The sequence below is a fragment of the Chelonoidis abingdonii genome, chromosome 2, assembly GCF_003597395.2.
Source record: "Chelonoidis abingdonii isolate Lonesome George chromosome 2, CheloAbing_2.0, whole genome shotgun sequence".
In the NCBI taxonomy this organism is placed as follows: domain Eukaryota; kingdom Metazoa; phylum Chordata; order Testudines; family Testudinidae; genus Chelonoidis; species Chelonoidis abingdonii.
Window position 1 is genome coordinate 293,015,561 of NC_133770.1, and position 15,064 is coordinate 293,030,624.

General features: G+C 41.9%; 1 protein-coding gene across 9 annotated transcripts in view; it reads right to left on the bottom strand.

Moving 5' to 3' along the window:
• Positions 1-15,064, bottom strand: part of PTK2 (protein tyrosine kinase 2) — a 405,326-nt gene that overhangs the window by 70,087 nt on the left and 320,175 nt on the right. For all 9 annotated transcript variants that reach the window (XM_075063277.1, XM_075063281.1, XM_075063280.1 and 6 more), the window contains 4 exons: positions 14,117-14,232; positions 12,325-12,425; positions 9,895-9,984; positions 7,876-8,080 (listed from right to left, as the gene is read on the bottom strand). In XM_075063277.1, coding sequence (XP_074919378.1) covers positions 7,876-8,080; positions 9,895-9,984; positions 12,325-12,425; positions 14,117-14,232 — 512 coding nt within the window. The remainder of the gene's footprint in view (positions 1-7,875; positions 8,081-9,894; positions 9,985-12,324; positions 12,426-14,116; positions 14,233-15,064) is intronic.

The window sequence follows — 15,064 nt, forward strand, 5'->3', positions numbered from 1 at the left end:
GTGAGTCAACGAGTCCCAGGTTTTCATCCTGACCACTGACTAACCATCTTTAAAAATAGGGATAATATTTATCTGCTTACTTCTGAGTTGTGTTCTAAGAATTAATTAGTTCATGTCTATTCAGTGCTTTGAACATAAAGTGCTATAAAAAAAGGCTTTTATTATTACTCCTATAAGAATCTTGCTGTCTGCATGGCATGGGCAGCAGCAAACAACATTTGTGGGGCCAACTGGAACTAGAAAGAGAGAACCAGATATCGCAAAAGGATATGAAGTGGGTAAAACATCAGATAAAAAACGGAGTACACAAGAAGTGCTAATGCTCCCATCAATGCCATTTCAGGTGCAGGAGAGGAAAAATATTGTTCTTCACAAAGCAGTAGACTTTTGTCATCAAAATAAAGAGGAACACGGTGTCACTATAACATTGGCTCCAGAGTATAGAACTAACATGGCCTTCAGCTTCAAAAGCTAATCTGGAAGGTATCCAGAAGAGAGCACCAACAGCACATACACAAAGAGCCAACAGGGAAATGGCTTGTTTTTGCAAGTTCATGGGAATGAGTTTTGAAACATGATCTTCTCAAATTGTCCGAGATCGTGTCACTGTAAGGAAATCAGCAACTACAATGATTAAAGGGCAGGCATCGTCTTTCTGGAGCACAAAGAAGCTCTGGGGACCCTTGTGAAGCTGAAGAGCAACTCCTCAGTCAATTGCTGATCTGCCAGCAGCCAATGGTCATCAATTCTGGAGCTGCAAGAGAGATCTCGCCCCCTACTGGCTGCTTCACATTGCTCAGCCCTGGCGGAGCAACAGACTTCAATTCCACAACTTTCTCCTCTCTATTTAATCTTCATCATAGCTGAAGTTTATCTTCTGGCACCTTTCCTCTGCCCCTGTCCTTAAGTTCTCCTCTTTTCCCCAGATTTTCATGAGCTCTACTGACTTCTCACTTCCTGTAGTTCAGCGTCACTTCCTCACTCCCCACTTCCACAGTTCCTCTTAGTCTTGGCCAGCTTCACTTCTCCCCTTGCCCATGGGATACTCTCTCAGTTCTGGTCTACCAGACCATAGCTTTCTCTCTGTTCACATCATTTAAGACTCAGGTCTCATTCACATTCACAAGAAGTTGTCGACAATACAATTTAATACATACATCTAAATTGTGTAACCATGTTATCTTCTTGTGTTATCACCTTGCTGTAACTCTGGTTCATCAGTACGATCAGCACCACATCCCCTCCTTTCTGTACTGTTAACTCCGACTCATATAATATTATGACTGTAAGCTCTTTGGGACAAGGGCTATATTTTTCTACCAGTTATATACAATTATTGGTGCACTTTTGTGCACTGTGGTAGTAACAATAGGAGTGCTAGTGTAGTTAGTCCACTGGCTACTCTGGGGGGAATTCTGCACACAATATTTTAAAATTCTTAAAATTCTCAAATTTTATTTGTCAAAATAACACTACGTAATCACCCCAGTAATTATTTTGTAATTTATTTCAAAATACCTGTCAGCAAGTATGTCTATATCAATATACACACACATAAAAATTCCCCCTGGAGTAAAGAGTTAAAGAAACCCCTATGACAACCCAGTTCCTATTTCTCTGCTGCCGCCCACCCAGGAGTCCAGCTGGTGGGCCAGAAACTCACAGCCCCTTCTCCAAGTCCAGCTGCGAGGCGCCCCGCAGTCAATACACTCAACCCGCACCGCGAGCCCAGCTGTGAGGCACCCCCCATCCCAGACACCGCACAACCTCCTCCCAGAGCCCACCATGCCCCCCCCATCCCAGATGCCCCCGCCTCCGCCCCTTGTGCCGGCTCCGCAGCTCTCACTGACTGGGAACTGCGACCAATAGGAGCTGTGGGTGTGGTGCCTGTGGGCGTGAGGGCACCCTGAACTGCACCCCGAACGCTCTTCCACACCACAACCCCATGTCCCCCCTACAGCCAAACTCCCTCCTGCACTCCCCCAACACCAACCCCCTTGCCCCAGCCCACTCCTTCATCCCAAGGCCCCCATCACTGGCCCCACCCCAGCCAGAGTCCCCCTCCACCCCAACCCCCTGCCTCAGCCCAGAGCCCTCTCCTGCACCCCAAACTCCTCATTGCCAGCCCCACCCCAGAGCCCGCAACCCCAGTCGGAGCCCTCAGACACCTCCTGCACCCCAATCCCCCTTCCCCCCCGCTCCAGCCTGGTGAAAATTAGTGAGGGTGGGGGAGAGCAAGCAATGAAGGGAGAAGGGATAGAGAGAGCGGGTTCAGGGCCTCAGAGAAGGGATGGGGCCTAGGGGAAAGGGCAGGGCAGAGGTGTTCGATTTTGTGCAATTGGAAAGTTGGCAACCCTACTCCAGAGTCCAACTGTGGCCCCCAGAGCCCAGACATCTACCCCCTCCCTCCCAGAACCCAGTCGTGCCCCGCCTCCAGCCCAGATGCCCATCCCCCTACTGCCCAGGGATCCTATGCGTTTCCTGCACGCCACCGTCTCCTTCTCTCAGGAGAACTGCAGCTGCCAGGAACTCTCTACTCCCCCATCCCATTGTCTTCTGTGTGTGAGCTGGGCTCTGCCTGGTCCAGCGGCCCCTAGTGATGGTAAGCAGCACTGCAGCCCATTTCTGTGGAGGGAAAGGAAATTATGCGCAAAACCCATTAATTTCTGCAAAATTCTGCACTGCGCAGTGCTAGTATTTTTAATTGTCTTGAACTGCTGTAAGCGGGGTTTGACAAGATAATGTTTCAAGCACTGGGAGCTAGTTTACACAGGTCTTCCACCAATGGAGCTCACCAGCAGTAAGGCAATAGTGGGATATTTCAAGAAAAAAGTGGTTACTTAAACACAGATGTAATAAGCCTCTGTCCCAAATCTGGACCTTAGCGTCCAAAATCTGGGGGCTTAGCATGAAACTCCCCCAAGCTCATTACCAGCTTGGATCTGATCTCGCTGCCACCAATCAGGATTCAGGGCTCCTGATTGCCCCTGGGGTCGCCCAAACCTATCCCTGGGGGACTCCCCAAGACCCAGAACCCCTGGGTCTCCCACCAAAGGAAAAACAAGTTCCTCCCCTTGTCTCCTTTATGTTATCCCCAACTTTCCCTCTCCCTGGGTTAGCCTGGGCGATACTGTACGAAAGCTCCTTGAATACAAACCAGAGAAGGCAATTTACCTCCCCCTGAGGCTATGCATTCAAACCTAGTCAAGCTAACACAAAAAGAGATTCTCCCCCTCCCTTCGTTCCTAGCCTTAACCAGAGAAAAACCTCACGCAGGTTTTAAAAAGAAAGCTTTATATAAAAAAGAAACAACACATAACATAATCACTGCATTAAGATGACATAATACAGGGCTATGGCTTATAAGAAAATATGAATAACCAGTCTGATTCAAAAAGAGATCCAATTTGAAACATTCCAGCAAACTCCACACATGTAAATACAAAACAAAACATATAACAGCCTATTGCTTTGCTACCTTTGTACTCACAACTTGGGGGAACTGAATTAGAAGTTTGAAGATAGAAAAGAAAAGCTGTTCCTTCATAGCCGAGAGAAACAAAAAGAGTGAAAAAAAGCCAAAACCTCCAGAGGTTCCCTCCCCTGCTTGAACAATCCGGTTCTGATTGGTCCTCTGGTCAGGTGTTTGGTTCCCCTTTCAGGTAAAGAAACATTAACCCTTAGCTATCTATTTATGACAACAGAATCATAGATATTAGGGTGAAGGGGCCTTAGGAGATCATCCAGTCCAACTCCCTGTCAAAGCAGAACCAATTCCCAACTAAATCATACCCAGCCAGGCTTTGTCAACCTGACCTTAAAAACTGTAAGGAAGGAGATTCCATCTCCCTAGGTACCCATTCAGTGCTTCACCACACTCCTAGTGAAAAGTTTTTCCTAATATCCAATCTAGAACTCCCCACTAGCAACTTGAGACCATTAATTCTGTTCTGTCATCAGGTACCACTGAGAACATCTAGATGCATCCTCTTTAGGACCCCTTCTAGATAGTTGAAACAGCTATCAAATCCCCTCTTCTTCTTTTCTGCAGACTAAACAATCCCAGTTCCTTCGGTCTCTCCCTCATAGTCATGTGCTCCAGCCCCTAATCATTTCTTGCCCTCCGCTGGACTCTTTCAATTTTTCCACATCCTTCTTGTAGTGTGGGGCCCAAAACTGGACACAGTACTCCAGATGAGGTCCTCACCAATGTTGAATAGAGGGGAATGATCACGTCCCTCTATCTGCTGCAATGCCCCCTACTTATACAGTCCCAAATGGCGTTAGTCTTCTTGGCAACAAGGACACACTGTTGACTCATATCCAGCTTCTCGTCCACTGTAACACCCTAGGTCCTTTTCTGCAGAACTGCTTCCTAGCCATTCAGTCTCTAGTCTGTAACAGTGAATAGGATTCTCCTGTCCAAAGTGCAGGACTCTGCACTTGTCCTTGTTGAACCTCATCAGGTTTCTTTTGGCCCAGTCCTCTAATTTGTCTAGGTCCCTCTGTATCCTATCCCTACCCTCCAGCGTATCTACCACTCCTTCAAGTTTAGTGTCATCTGCAAACCTGTCTTTATACAAAAACAGAGTAGAGGAGGAACCCAAACTAATACTGTGCTATTAAAATATTACAGAGATCAAAAGTTCCCCATTTAGCTAAGGAGAGGGATTCATAATTTATATTAGAATTCTGCATAGCTTATATTTTAATTGCTAATGTTTCACCCTGATATATGCTTTCCTAACTTTTCAGTGCTTGCAAAAGCTGGATTATGAAAATAAAATATGATACAAAACAGAATGTGGAGTTGAGAAGAAAAGAAACACTAAATTATCCAGCACTGAATTATTCACCAGACGTTCTCAGATTTGTAGAGCTAATTTGAATATATAACATTTTAGGCAGGACGTTTTGGATCAATTTAATAGGATCTCTGCAAATATTTTGTCAAGATTTACATATATATAAGTACCACTCTGCCACATACTTATTCAGCAGTATATTAGTGAAAGGTTTTAGAAGTAAAAATATTGTAAAGATAAATGGAATAAAGGTCTTGAAAAATCAAATTTGGTTTCCAAAGCTTATCTTGAGTCAGGAAAACAAAGCAGACTACACTGTAAATGGGTTCTCAACGTACATCATACATAAGATAATTAATTTTCTTATTATACAAATAAGCACCCCTCATCATTCTTCAGAGAATCACATAGAGCTTTACAAATATATAATTTATCCTTACAAAATTCCAGTAATATACCAGAAGTAGCATCCCCATTTCACAGATGGGGAAAGTGAAATACAGGGTGGTTAAGTGATTAACCAAAGGCCACAGACAGTTAACTTTATAGCTAGAATTATAAGCACAGCTTGTATATGAGGGAAAATAATTATTATGGCTTTATCAAACTCAAGAGAGTATATGTGATCCAAGCACCTCTTGGTGGCAATTGGCCGAGGGGATGCAGAGGATGTTACAGAGATCCCCTGGGTCAGATATATGCATAATAGTTCTCTAGAGGATGGCTTTAAGACTGCTACCAAAAGGCAACAGCCCACTGGTCAACATAATCACTGCAAAATGTATTTCAGATAATATTTGAGGAATTATGTATCTATACAGAAAATTATGTTCTTAAGGTCTAGGCGTTAAGGCAGGCCACCATGACTCTCGGTAATAAGGGTTAATTACTTGCACCGCCAAAAATATACACCTTATTTCCAGTTTGAATTTGTCTAGTTTCAACTTCCAGCCACTGGATTGTTTTATACCTTTCTCTGCTAGATTGAAGGCCCTATTATTAAATATTTGTTCCCCACATAGATATTTATAGACAGTAATCAAGTCACCCCTTAACCTTCTCTGTTAAGCTAAATAGATTGAGCTCTATGAATCTATTGCTATACAGCATGTTTTCAAATCCTTTAATCATTCTCTTGGCTCTTCTCTGAACCTTCTCCAATTTATCAACATCCTTCTTGAATTGTGCACACCAGAACGGGAAACAGTATTCCAGCAGTGGTCACAGCAGCAGCAAACACAGAGGTAAAATCCGTCTACTCCTACTAGAGGGTCTCCCGTTTATGCACCCCAGGACCATATTAGCTCTTTTGGCCACAGCATCAACTGGGGAGCTCATGTTCAGCTGATCATCAACCATGACCCTCAAATCTTTTTCAGAGTCATTGCTCTCCAGGACAGAGTCCTCCATTCTGTATGTATGGCCTACACTCTTGTCACTGATAAAAACGTTAAGTAGCGTAAGGCCAAAATCCTGATACCTAAGGGTTCTCACTGGAAACACCTGCTTGCTGACAATTCCTTGTTTACAATTACATTTTGAGACCTATCAGTTAGCCAGTTTCTAATCCATTTGACACGGGATATGTTAATTTTATACCATTTTAATTTTTTAAATCTAAATGTCATGTGTTATCAAAACAAACTGCATACAAAAGTTTAAAAAAATATCAAGTTAGTTTGACAGGCTCTATAGTCCATAAACACACATTGATTTGCATTAACTGTAAACCTATACTGATTTGCATTAATTAACATGTTGGACAGCTGACCCCCATGAAGCACAAACCAGGCTTCCTCAGACTCAGAGCTGGTGGTAGCGAGGTGTCTCACAACTCAGAGTACCCCTGAGAAGCACCACAGTATAATCAAATGAAAATACACACAGAACTAAATAAGAATGTAACAGACCGAAGCTTATACAGCTGAGGCTGTCTGCCCAAGTCTCCTGGGAATCTCTTCCAGTCGCTGCGAGACTTACATACTCAAGAAGGTACGTAACTGACTGTTTACCCCCTATTTCGCCAGCTATTCCTTTCTGAACTCTTTTTTTGCCCCCATTTTTCATAGGAAATACCAGTTTTTCCTTGGTATTGTGCCTAATTTCTGTTTAACTCTGTGAAAGACCACAGTGTCACCAACACTGCTGCATTCAGATCTGGATGCTTTATTGATAATAGAATCAATAATAAAGGATTGTTACTATGGTGTACCTTCTGAGGAGATTCTAGGATTTTGTATCAGAACTCCAGTCTACTTCTAATTTCAAGGATATTTTACTTACTGATGTTATGTATCTGCAGATCTCAATCTTTAATAAACTGGAGCCAAAATTTTCAAACTTGAGTGCCTTAAAATTAGACATATAATTATATTTTTTTCCATTTCCTAAATAACAGATAACTATTTTCAGAAGTGTTGAGCACCAGCAGCTCACACTGACTTCAATAGGATAAACTGTGGGATTTCTGTGCCACTTTTATTTAGGAGCCTACCTATGTATTGAGAGTGGACACCTTCAAGTACTTCGTGGTTTAGGAGCACAAATCCCAGTGACTTTCAGTGGAACGTGTGCTCTAGAATTCCTTAGGTAGTTTTGAAAGTTTCCTCCCTAGATGCCAAACTCAAGGCACTCCAGTCTGAAATCTGTGACCACGGTAATTAAAAGAAAAGTGAAATTTCTGTACTGTCTTAAGAGAGATGGACTGTATCAGGGATCCCCAATGTTGGGGACCACTGGACTATATGATCTAGCAAGTTCTTTCCATCTCTAACTCTGAGGATCCCTAACATACCTACCTATGCCTATAAACACACTCTTAATACAGCCTTTGGGGGGCCCGCTTTGGATCTCAATTACACTGGATTTAGTGTCAAGTATAGTTCCTCTGATTTAAGTGGAGACAGTCTAGATTTACCAGACTGTAACAGCAACTCGGTTCTTTAAAGGCCCTAGCCAAGCACACTAGGCAGTGTACTTTCCTTGGAAAGAAAACGATTGTATGAAAGACACAATCAAATCACATTTCTAATCAAAGAAATAATAATTTAAAAAAATAAAAACACCCTACCTGAGCTGTGCTTTAAGTTCAGTAAACCTGGGTCGTCTGCTGGGGTCATATGCCCAGCACTTGGTCATAAGGCTGTAGAGAGTAGGAGGGCAGTTTGGAGGCATTGGTAACCGTTCACCATTCTCAATTCGACCAATCACATCATTGTTCTTCACTCCTTGGAAGGGCTTTACTCCATGCATTAAAATTTCCCACATACACACACCTGGAAACAAAAAGAAAGAAACTTCTTAAAGTGAGCAAGTAACCAAAATCTGTGTTCTTGAACAACAAACTCCACGTTAAAGCTTAAGACAATGGAGTTGCTACTGAAGTGCATGCTAGTGGACAAAATGAACAGTCCTTTCTCCAGAATAGCCATGGTTAGTAATTACCATGTATTAGCAGTTTAATGAAGTTTCCAACACACTTTGTCCAGTACACACAACCACCAAACACAACCCACTCTTGGCTGAAAAATAGAGCTGGCCAATCTATCTTTTTATGTAGAAGCTATCACCATATTACCTACGTGCTGACCACAGAAAAGAATATTGAGCTACGTTAACTCTCTCCCTAAGTAGGTAGCTTCTATAAAATTAGATGTGTTACTAATCAGGACTATGTATGAGGAAGCATGACTTGCATCTAGCTCATCGCAAGCAGACAACTTTGAAAGGCTTCAGATTTAACTACTTTTTATCTCTTTTAAGTCAGACTGGCTGCTCATATTCAAATCTACATTTTTTTCATAATGCTTGTCTCAGTGTCTGCTTTACACTGGCTTGTTTTGACTTGTATGTGGTATTTTTATACTTTGATGGTGTTTTATTATCGGCATTTGTTCAACTTTTTTCTGTCGAAACTATGTACCAAAATGTAGTTTCTGTAGAAACTATGTTAAATGTGTAATGAGAAAGAGATAGCCTGTGGGCCTATGAGCAGCTGGGGTATTCCACCTGCATTGCTTTTCTATGCCAGATGGAAAAGATACTTTATTTTGCCATTAGGGATTCCGTTTTTCAACAAAACAGTCATTAATCTTGATAAATCACATGCAGGTTTGCTTGATATTACTTAGAACTCTTTTGTTTTAAAGAGAACAAGTTGATTTTTTCTCCAGTAACTTTTTGCTATTCATACCCTGCTTGCCTTTTTTCTGCCTGTCATGGCTTGTCTGGTCTGTGGAGCTGAGTATTCAAGACTGGGAGATCAGACTGGTGCAAAAACAGGAATGGTTTGCATAGTGAAGGGGACAGGATCATGGAAGATGGGAGGCATTCCTATAATTCCTCTTTTCACTCAATCTCTTGTCTTTTCTAAGATGACAGAGACAAAGTGATGAGGGGAGCTATATGTACCAAAAGGGGTTGCAACCACAGTCAGAGTGTGTGGAGAATGGAAGGGAGAGAAAGGACAAGATTTGGATCTCGGCTCAATCTTGTGAGGTGAATGGACTTGATTCAATTTCACGCTTTTTTTCAACATTCAAAATCACTTTAAATATCCTGCTAATTCCTCTTTCATAGCTAATGTTAAAGGCCGAAACAGCATAAAAACAGAGGAAAAATACCCAGAGCAAGGGTGAACTGAACACTGGGAAAGGAAGGAGACAAAACCAAGGACATTCACTGAGGGAGCCCATAACACAGGGAAAACTTGTGAAAATAAGAAAGCAGTAAGTGCAAACAGCTGGATAAAGGAACTCCAGCACAATTATACTAGAAGACAAAAAAGAAACAAAGTAAGATAAAGAAATTCCTGTTATGACTATGGGTCTCATTTTCATTTACCTTAAGGCCACCTGTTAGGAGTGGTGAAAAGGGGCCTTAAGATCAAGGAGAATCAGGCCCGAGGTTACAAAATGAAAAAGCATGGAGAGATATAAAGTACCCACTAAAAAGTCTGATTTTGAGACAAGTAAAACAAACACTGGAGAGGAGTTGGAAATTGTTCAGTTTCCATTAATAAAAATGGAACCATTAATTATCTTCTCCTTCGACAGTGCATTTGAGAAAACAATCATCCATATTCACTTACCAAACATCCACACATCACTAGCTGAGGTAAAACGTCGGAAGTTGATTGACTCTGGAGCCATCCATTTGATAGGTAATTTTCCTTTGGAAGCTATGGAGAGATGAGAGAAAAAGGCCATTATTTTAGCTAATAAGCTCTCAGTAAAGATGTTCTTCAATAAAATAATTTAGGGCCAAGTCCTAGCTCCAGCAAACAACTCGGTCAGGCTTTGTACAAGAAACCTCTGTGGATGTCCTTTGGCTCCTACACCTTCTTTCCTGTAAGAATGAGTGGGTGAGGAAGAAATAACGGCTAGCAGACCTGCAGTGTTGTGAACAGACTCATCCAGCACCATTTCAGAGGGTTCCTCATCCCCTCTACAGAAGTCATGGAAATCTGCAATCTTCCTTGCAACAGAAACACCATAGTTTTACTGGAGGGAGGGCCCTGTGTGACTGAAAAGAGCAGGATTTGCTGCTAAGGCTACAGCTACACAGCAATCAGCACTATACTGCTAAAAATAGAGGTGTAGGTGTTGCGGTTTGGACTTTGAAGCCTGGGAAGGGGTGGGCTTCAGAGCCTGAGCTCCAGCCTGAGCCACAATGTCTACATGGCTCTTTTAAGAACTGTAGCACGAGCCTCAGAAGCCTGACTCTTTCAACTTCAATTCTGAGACTCACTACCACAGGCTGCACAGATGTACCCTAAATGTACATACATTGGATGAGCTTCTCCATTCCTGTTTCAAGTTAATGCTTTTTATCTGAAGGTATTTAAACTACTACAATTAGCAATTATTTGTACCAAGCTTGAAGCTACCATACACAATCTCACATATGGAGCAACTGTTTTTTAACTGAACCATGAAAAAGTTAGCTTGTTTGTTCTAAATTTAAAAGAATGCAACAAATATTTGATGGTTTCAGGTAAATTTCTCCTTTCACCTTTGTAAGGAAGTAGATGAAGGTATTTTGTTCACATTATTATGGGACATCACAGACACCATGAGCCCTACTGGAGAACAGGGGGGAGGGGCCAGGTAAGGCGCTTTTAAAGTATGTGCAAATTTAGAAACATGTAAAATATTTTTGCATATTGAGAGACAAAAAAAATTATAAACATTGTTCCTAAATGTGCACCCTATCACTAAAAATGCTATTTACTTGACCCTCTATAAAAACAAATTGTATTCTGTCAGGGTCCTTATATATCAGCGGTTCTCAAACTGTGGGTTGGGGCCCCAGAGTGCGTCGCGACCCCCTTTGAACAGGGTCACTAGGGTTGGCTTAGACTTGCTGGGGCCCTGGGCTGAAACCCGAGTCCCACTGCCCAGGGCCAAAGACAAAATCCGACAGCTTCAGCCCTGGGTTGTGGGGCTCAGGTTACAGTCCCCCTGCCTGGGGATAAAGCCCTTGAGCTTCAGCTTTGGCCCCCCTGCCCAGAGCAGTGGGGCTTGGGCTTTGGCCCCCCCCACCTGGGGCAGTGTGGCTCAGGTGGGCTCAGGCTACGGTGCTCCCTCCTGGGGTCATTAAGTAATTTTTTGTTCTCAAAAGGGGGACGCGGTGCAATGAAGTTTGAGACCCCTTGCTATATATCATGCATTGTGGGGCATCACATCGGAGCTCGAGCCAGTCAACTTCAGTCTGGGAAATCCCAAAGGGAAAAAAACTGTATGTTTCAAACCTTTTGTGTAGTGAATATCTCTATCCCAAACTCATTGAAAACAATCTGCAGGTCCCTTGAACTCGCCCTCCGGTACCTGGGCTGTGGCATGAATATGGGCATATGTTAAATGAGCTTCAAAATCGCCGATAATCTTTGATACTTTAAGGACCTGTCTACACGAACATTTAATTTGCTGCCAAGTGGGGTGTGAATCTACCTTGCACTGGCTGTGCACTAACTGTCCCTGTGGACCCAACCATCTGGGTGGACTCTGCTGATGCACCCTAATAGTTCGTTAGTAGGCTTTCATCTACTCCGCTTTGAAATGGGAGCAGATTAAGGCACATTAACAAACTCTTAGTGTGCACTGGCAGGGTCCACATGGGCAGTTAGTGCGTGGCAGGCTAGTGTGGGGTAGATTCACACTCCAACTTGCTACAAACTAAATGGTCATGCAGACAAGTCCAAAGAGTTGCAAAAAAAAAAGCAGTATAATGCTGCCCCCAAACTGGAATTATATCCATAAATGAACTTCCTGTCTTTCACCTATTTAAATAACCATGTGATTTTTTTAAACAGCTCTATGTGCGACTTTATTTGCATGTTAAACTATTTTACTTTGTATTTTTATGTAATTAACCAGATTTCCTTAAACTAATTGTTTTGATCCTTTCAACTCCTTAGCATACACTCAACTACTTTGATTGTCAAATCAGCTCACTGACCTGAAAGAAGAATCCCAACCCTGGCACTGTAATTTAGGTCCATTAAGTACCGACTCCTTACCTTTATAGTAAGTACTGTCTTCCATATATCGGGACAAACCAAAGTCACCTAATTTCACGCAATCAGTGGAGGATACCAGCACATTTCTAGCAGCAATATCCCTGCCAAACAAACCAGAAATTTATCATTTATAGTCATCTGTTTTGTAGATGCAGGTTTTCTTAAAAACAGAACCTTTGTTACAGACCAGAGGTGTCAACTCACTCGGTAGAGCGAACCAAACTACATTTTTAATTATGGTGTTTGGGCCAAGAATACAAAGTTAGAGTTGTATACCACCAATGATACCCAACAGGATTGTCTACTGATGACAGTGAGAAGTTCACAGAAAGACTGAAGTCACAATATGGCCTGCATGAGTAATTAAACTTTTATGTGATAATGTTATTATTGCATTCTGCATCACTCTGGGAAAAGAGGTGGAGACACTTGCAGGACCAGCATTATTCCTACTTTTTGTTAACCAGGAATTTGCACAAGCAATTATCGCATTGCATCGGCACACACTATTTGTTGAATAAATGCAGGTTTCATAGCCCATGTATTTACAGTCACTGGATCAATAATTTAGGTGGCAGCCCTTAGCAGCTAGAATAGTATTCTTCGGGGAAGCAGGGGGGAAGGGAAAGTCCTTGATATCACAGAGGTCAGGAATTGGGGTAATGTCTTTCCTGTAAAGCAGGCATCAACTCATGCTCTTTGCAGGAAGGGTTTGGATTTGAAGGAAGGCCATTGTTCTCATGGCAAGGCCAGGAGGTTTTCTCATGCAGTTGCCTATATGGGACAGCAGGCATTGGATTCAAGTGGGCTAGTTATGCCTGGGACATGTTAGGAGCTTTGGCTTTCAGCACTGACGCAGGTGAGTGAAAACCAGTGGCAGTGGTAGCTGCTTTCTTCCATTAAAATCACTGCTGCTAGGACAAGCTGCCTTTACATATTTTTTACTGATAGAGATTTTAATAAAATCACAGCCACTTGGTCAAAATTCTAGTGCCTATCTCTGTCCTCACTGGCCTCTGCCATTTACAAGATAATATGTCACTTAAACATACATAATTTATACACTTATACAAACAAAATGCTTAAATTCTAACTTATATACATGGAATCTGCAGTAGAAAATTGTTGGCTGTATATAACAGTGCCAGAGATGAAGAACTTATGGCCTGTTTCATGTCCTACACAACTAAGTTCAACTTAAACTAAAATTCCCCTCTCGTATGTGTTTTTAAAATTCACTTGTTGGTTATGCACAGGCATTTCCATTACAGAAACATTTCTGTTTTCCCTGTTCTTTAATTCAGGATGAGCCTGTTGCTCTCTCAGATTTGATATTTCATATTTTGAAGATTATAGCTGACTTGCAGCTTTGAAAAGTGTTGGCACTGCAAAGCAACAGAGTAGCTGGCAACCCAGTCTTCTGACTAAAACCAGGCACATACTTCAGTCAATATAACTGAGGCCCAGCAGGTGTCACCCTTGACAGTCTATGTCAGAAATGTATTTTTGTTGTGGATTCTCTAAAATTCATGAAGTTCTAACATGACGCTGATGTAAACACATATACAAGTGGCTTTTTAAAGTCTCAAAATACTGTTCCACATGGGACATACTTTTCTTATTGGGGAAATCAAGAAAATAATTGAAACTATTAGAGTGCGCTGATCTGTGCTTTAAACATTTCCTTCTAGCGAACATATCTATATCCAGCAACTCTGCCAGCCCAGATATTTGTAATAATTTATGAACCCTTTTCCTTAAATTGAAAGTTGTCATATAGATATAATCTTACCTATGTACAAATCTTTTGCTCTCTAAGTAGGCAAGTGCTGTGCTAAGCTGGTAAGCATAGAGTATCAAAGAGGCCAGATCCAAACTGTATTTTCTTACTTGCAAAAATGATCTCAGCTTTTGGATAAAGAAGAAAAGAGAGAGATGTCATGACAAATTAAAAATGACTCTGAAGAAGAGAGAAATCTCTAACTGAGATTTACACATTTCACAGTAGACAATCCTCCCCTTTAAACTGGAATAGAAAAGAAAGTCAGTTGTCATACAGAAAACACACTCTTTGGGCTAAATTCAGGCTGTCTCTAATGTGTGAAAAGAGGTAGCCAAGTGGGATGCAATTTTTGCACCACACTTCAGTCTCCTCTTGAAGCCAAAGAGCTCAAACACTGCTGGGCCCACTTGGGTCAGGTGCTCCTGAACCTCTCCACATATTCACTCCTTGGGAACTGCTCATATTGCTGGCATGAACAGTCTCAGCAGGTAACTGCATCGGGTTTGTACCCACACCTGGGCCAGCCTGAACACAGAGCAAATCGATATTGCTTGGGCAGCATTAATTTATGCTTGTAATTGCACAGATTTTACTAGAGGCCTGGATTTAGCTCAGAGGAACTAACAACACTACATAAATTTTCTACAAAAATAAGTCTAGCAAAAGGCAATTACACCACAACAGTGTAGCACTGGCTTTTGTTTACAGGATTAAAATAAAGATTGAGAAGAAAGTTGTATGCTGAGAAGGAGGATTTGGGAATTAAAGGGAAGAAGTGTAATCTCTGAATAAAGGAATGGAGACAAATTGTGTTACCCACTTTGGACAAATCTAACAAACTATAGTTTAATCTATTTTATTCAGATATTTTCATATTGCATTATAAACCATGTAATTACTTCACCTCTAAAGTCTTTCAGAAATGTCTGATTTAGAGAAAAGGAGTCAGAATTAAAA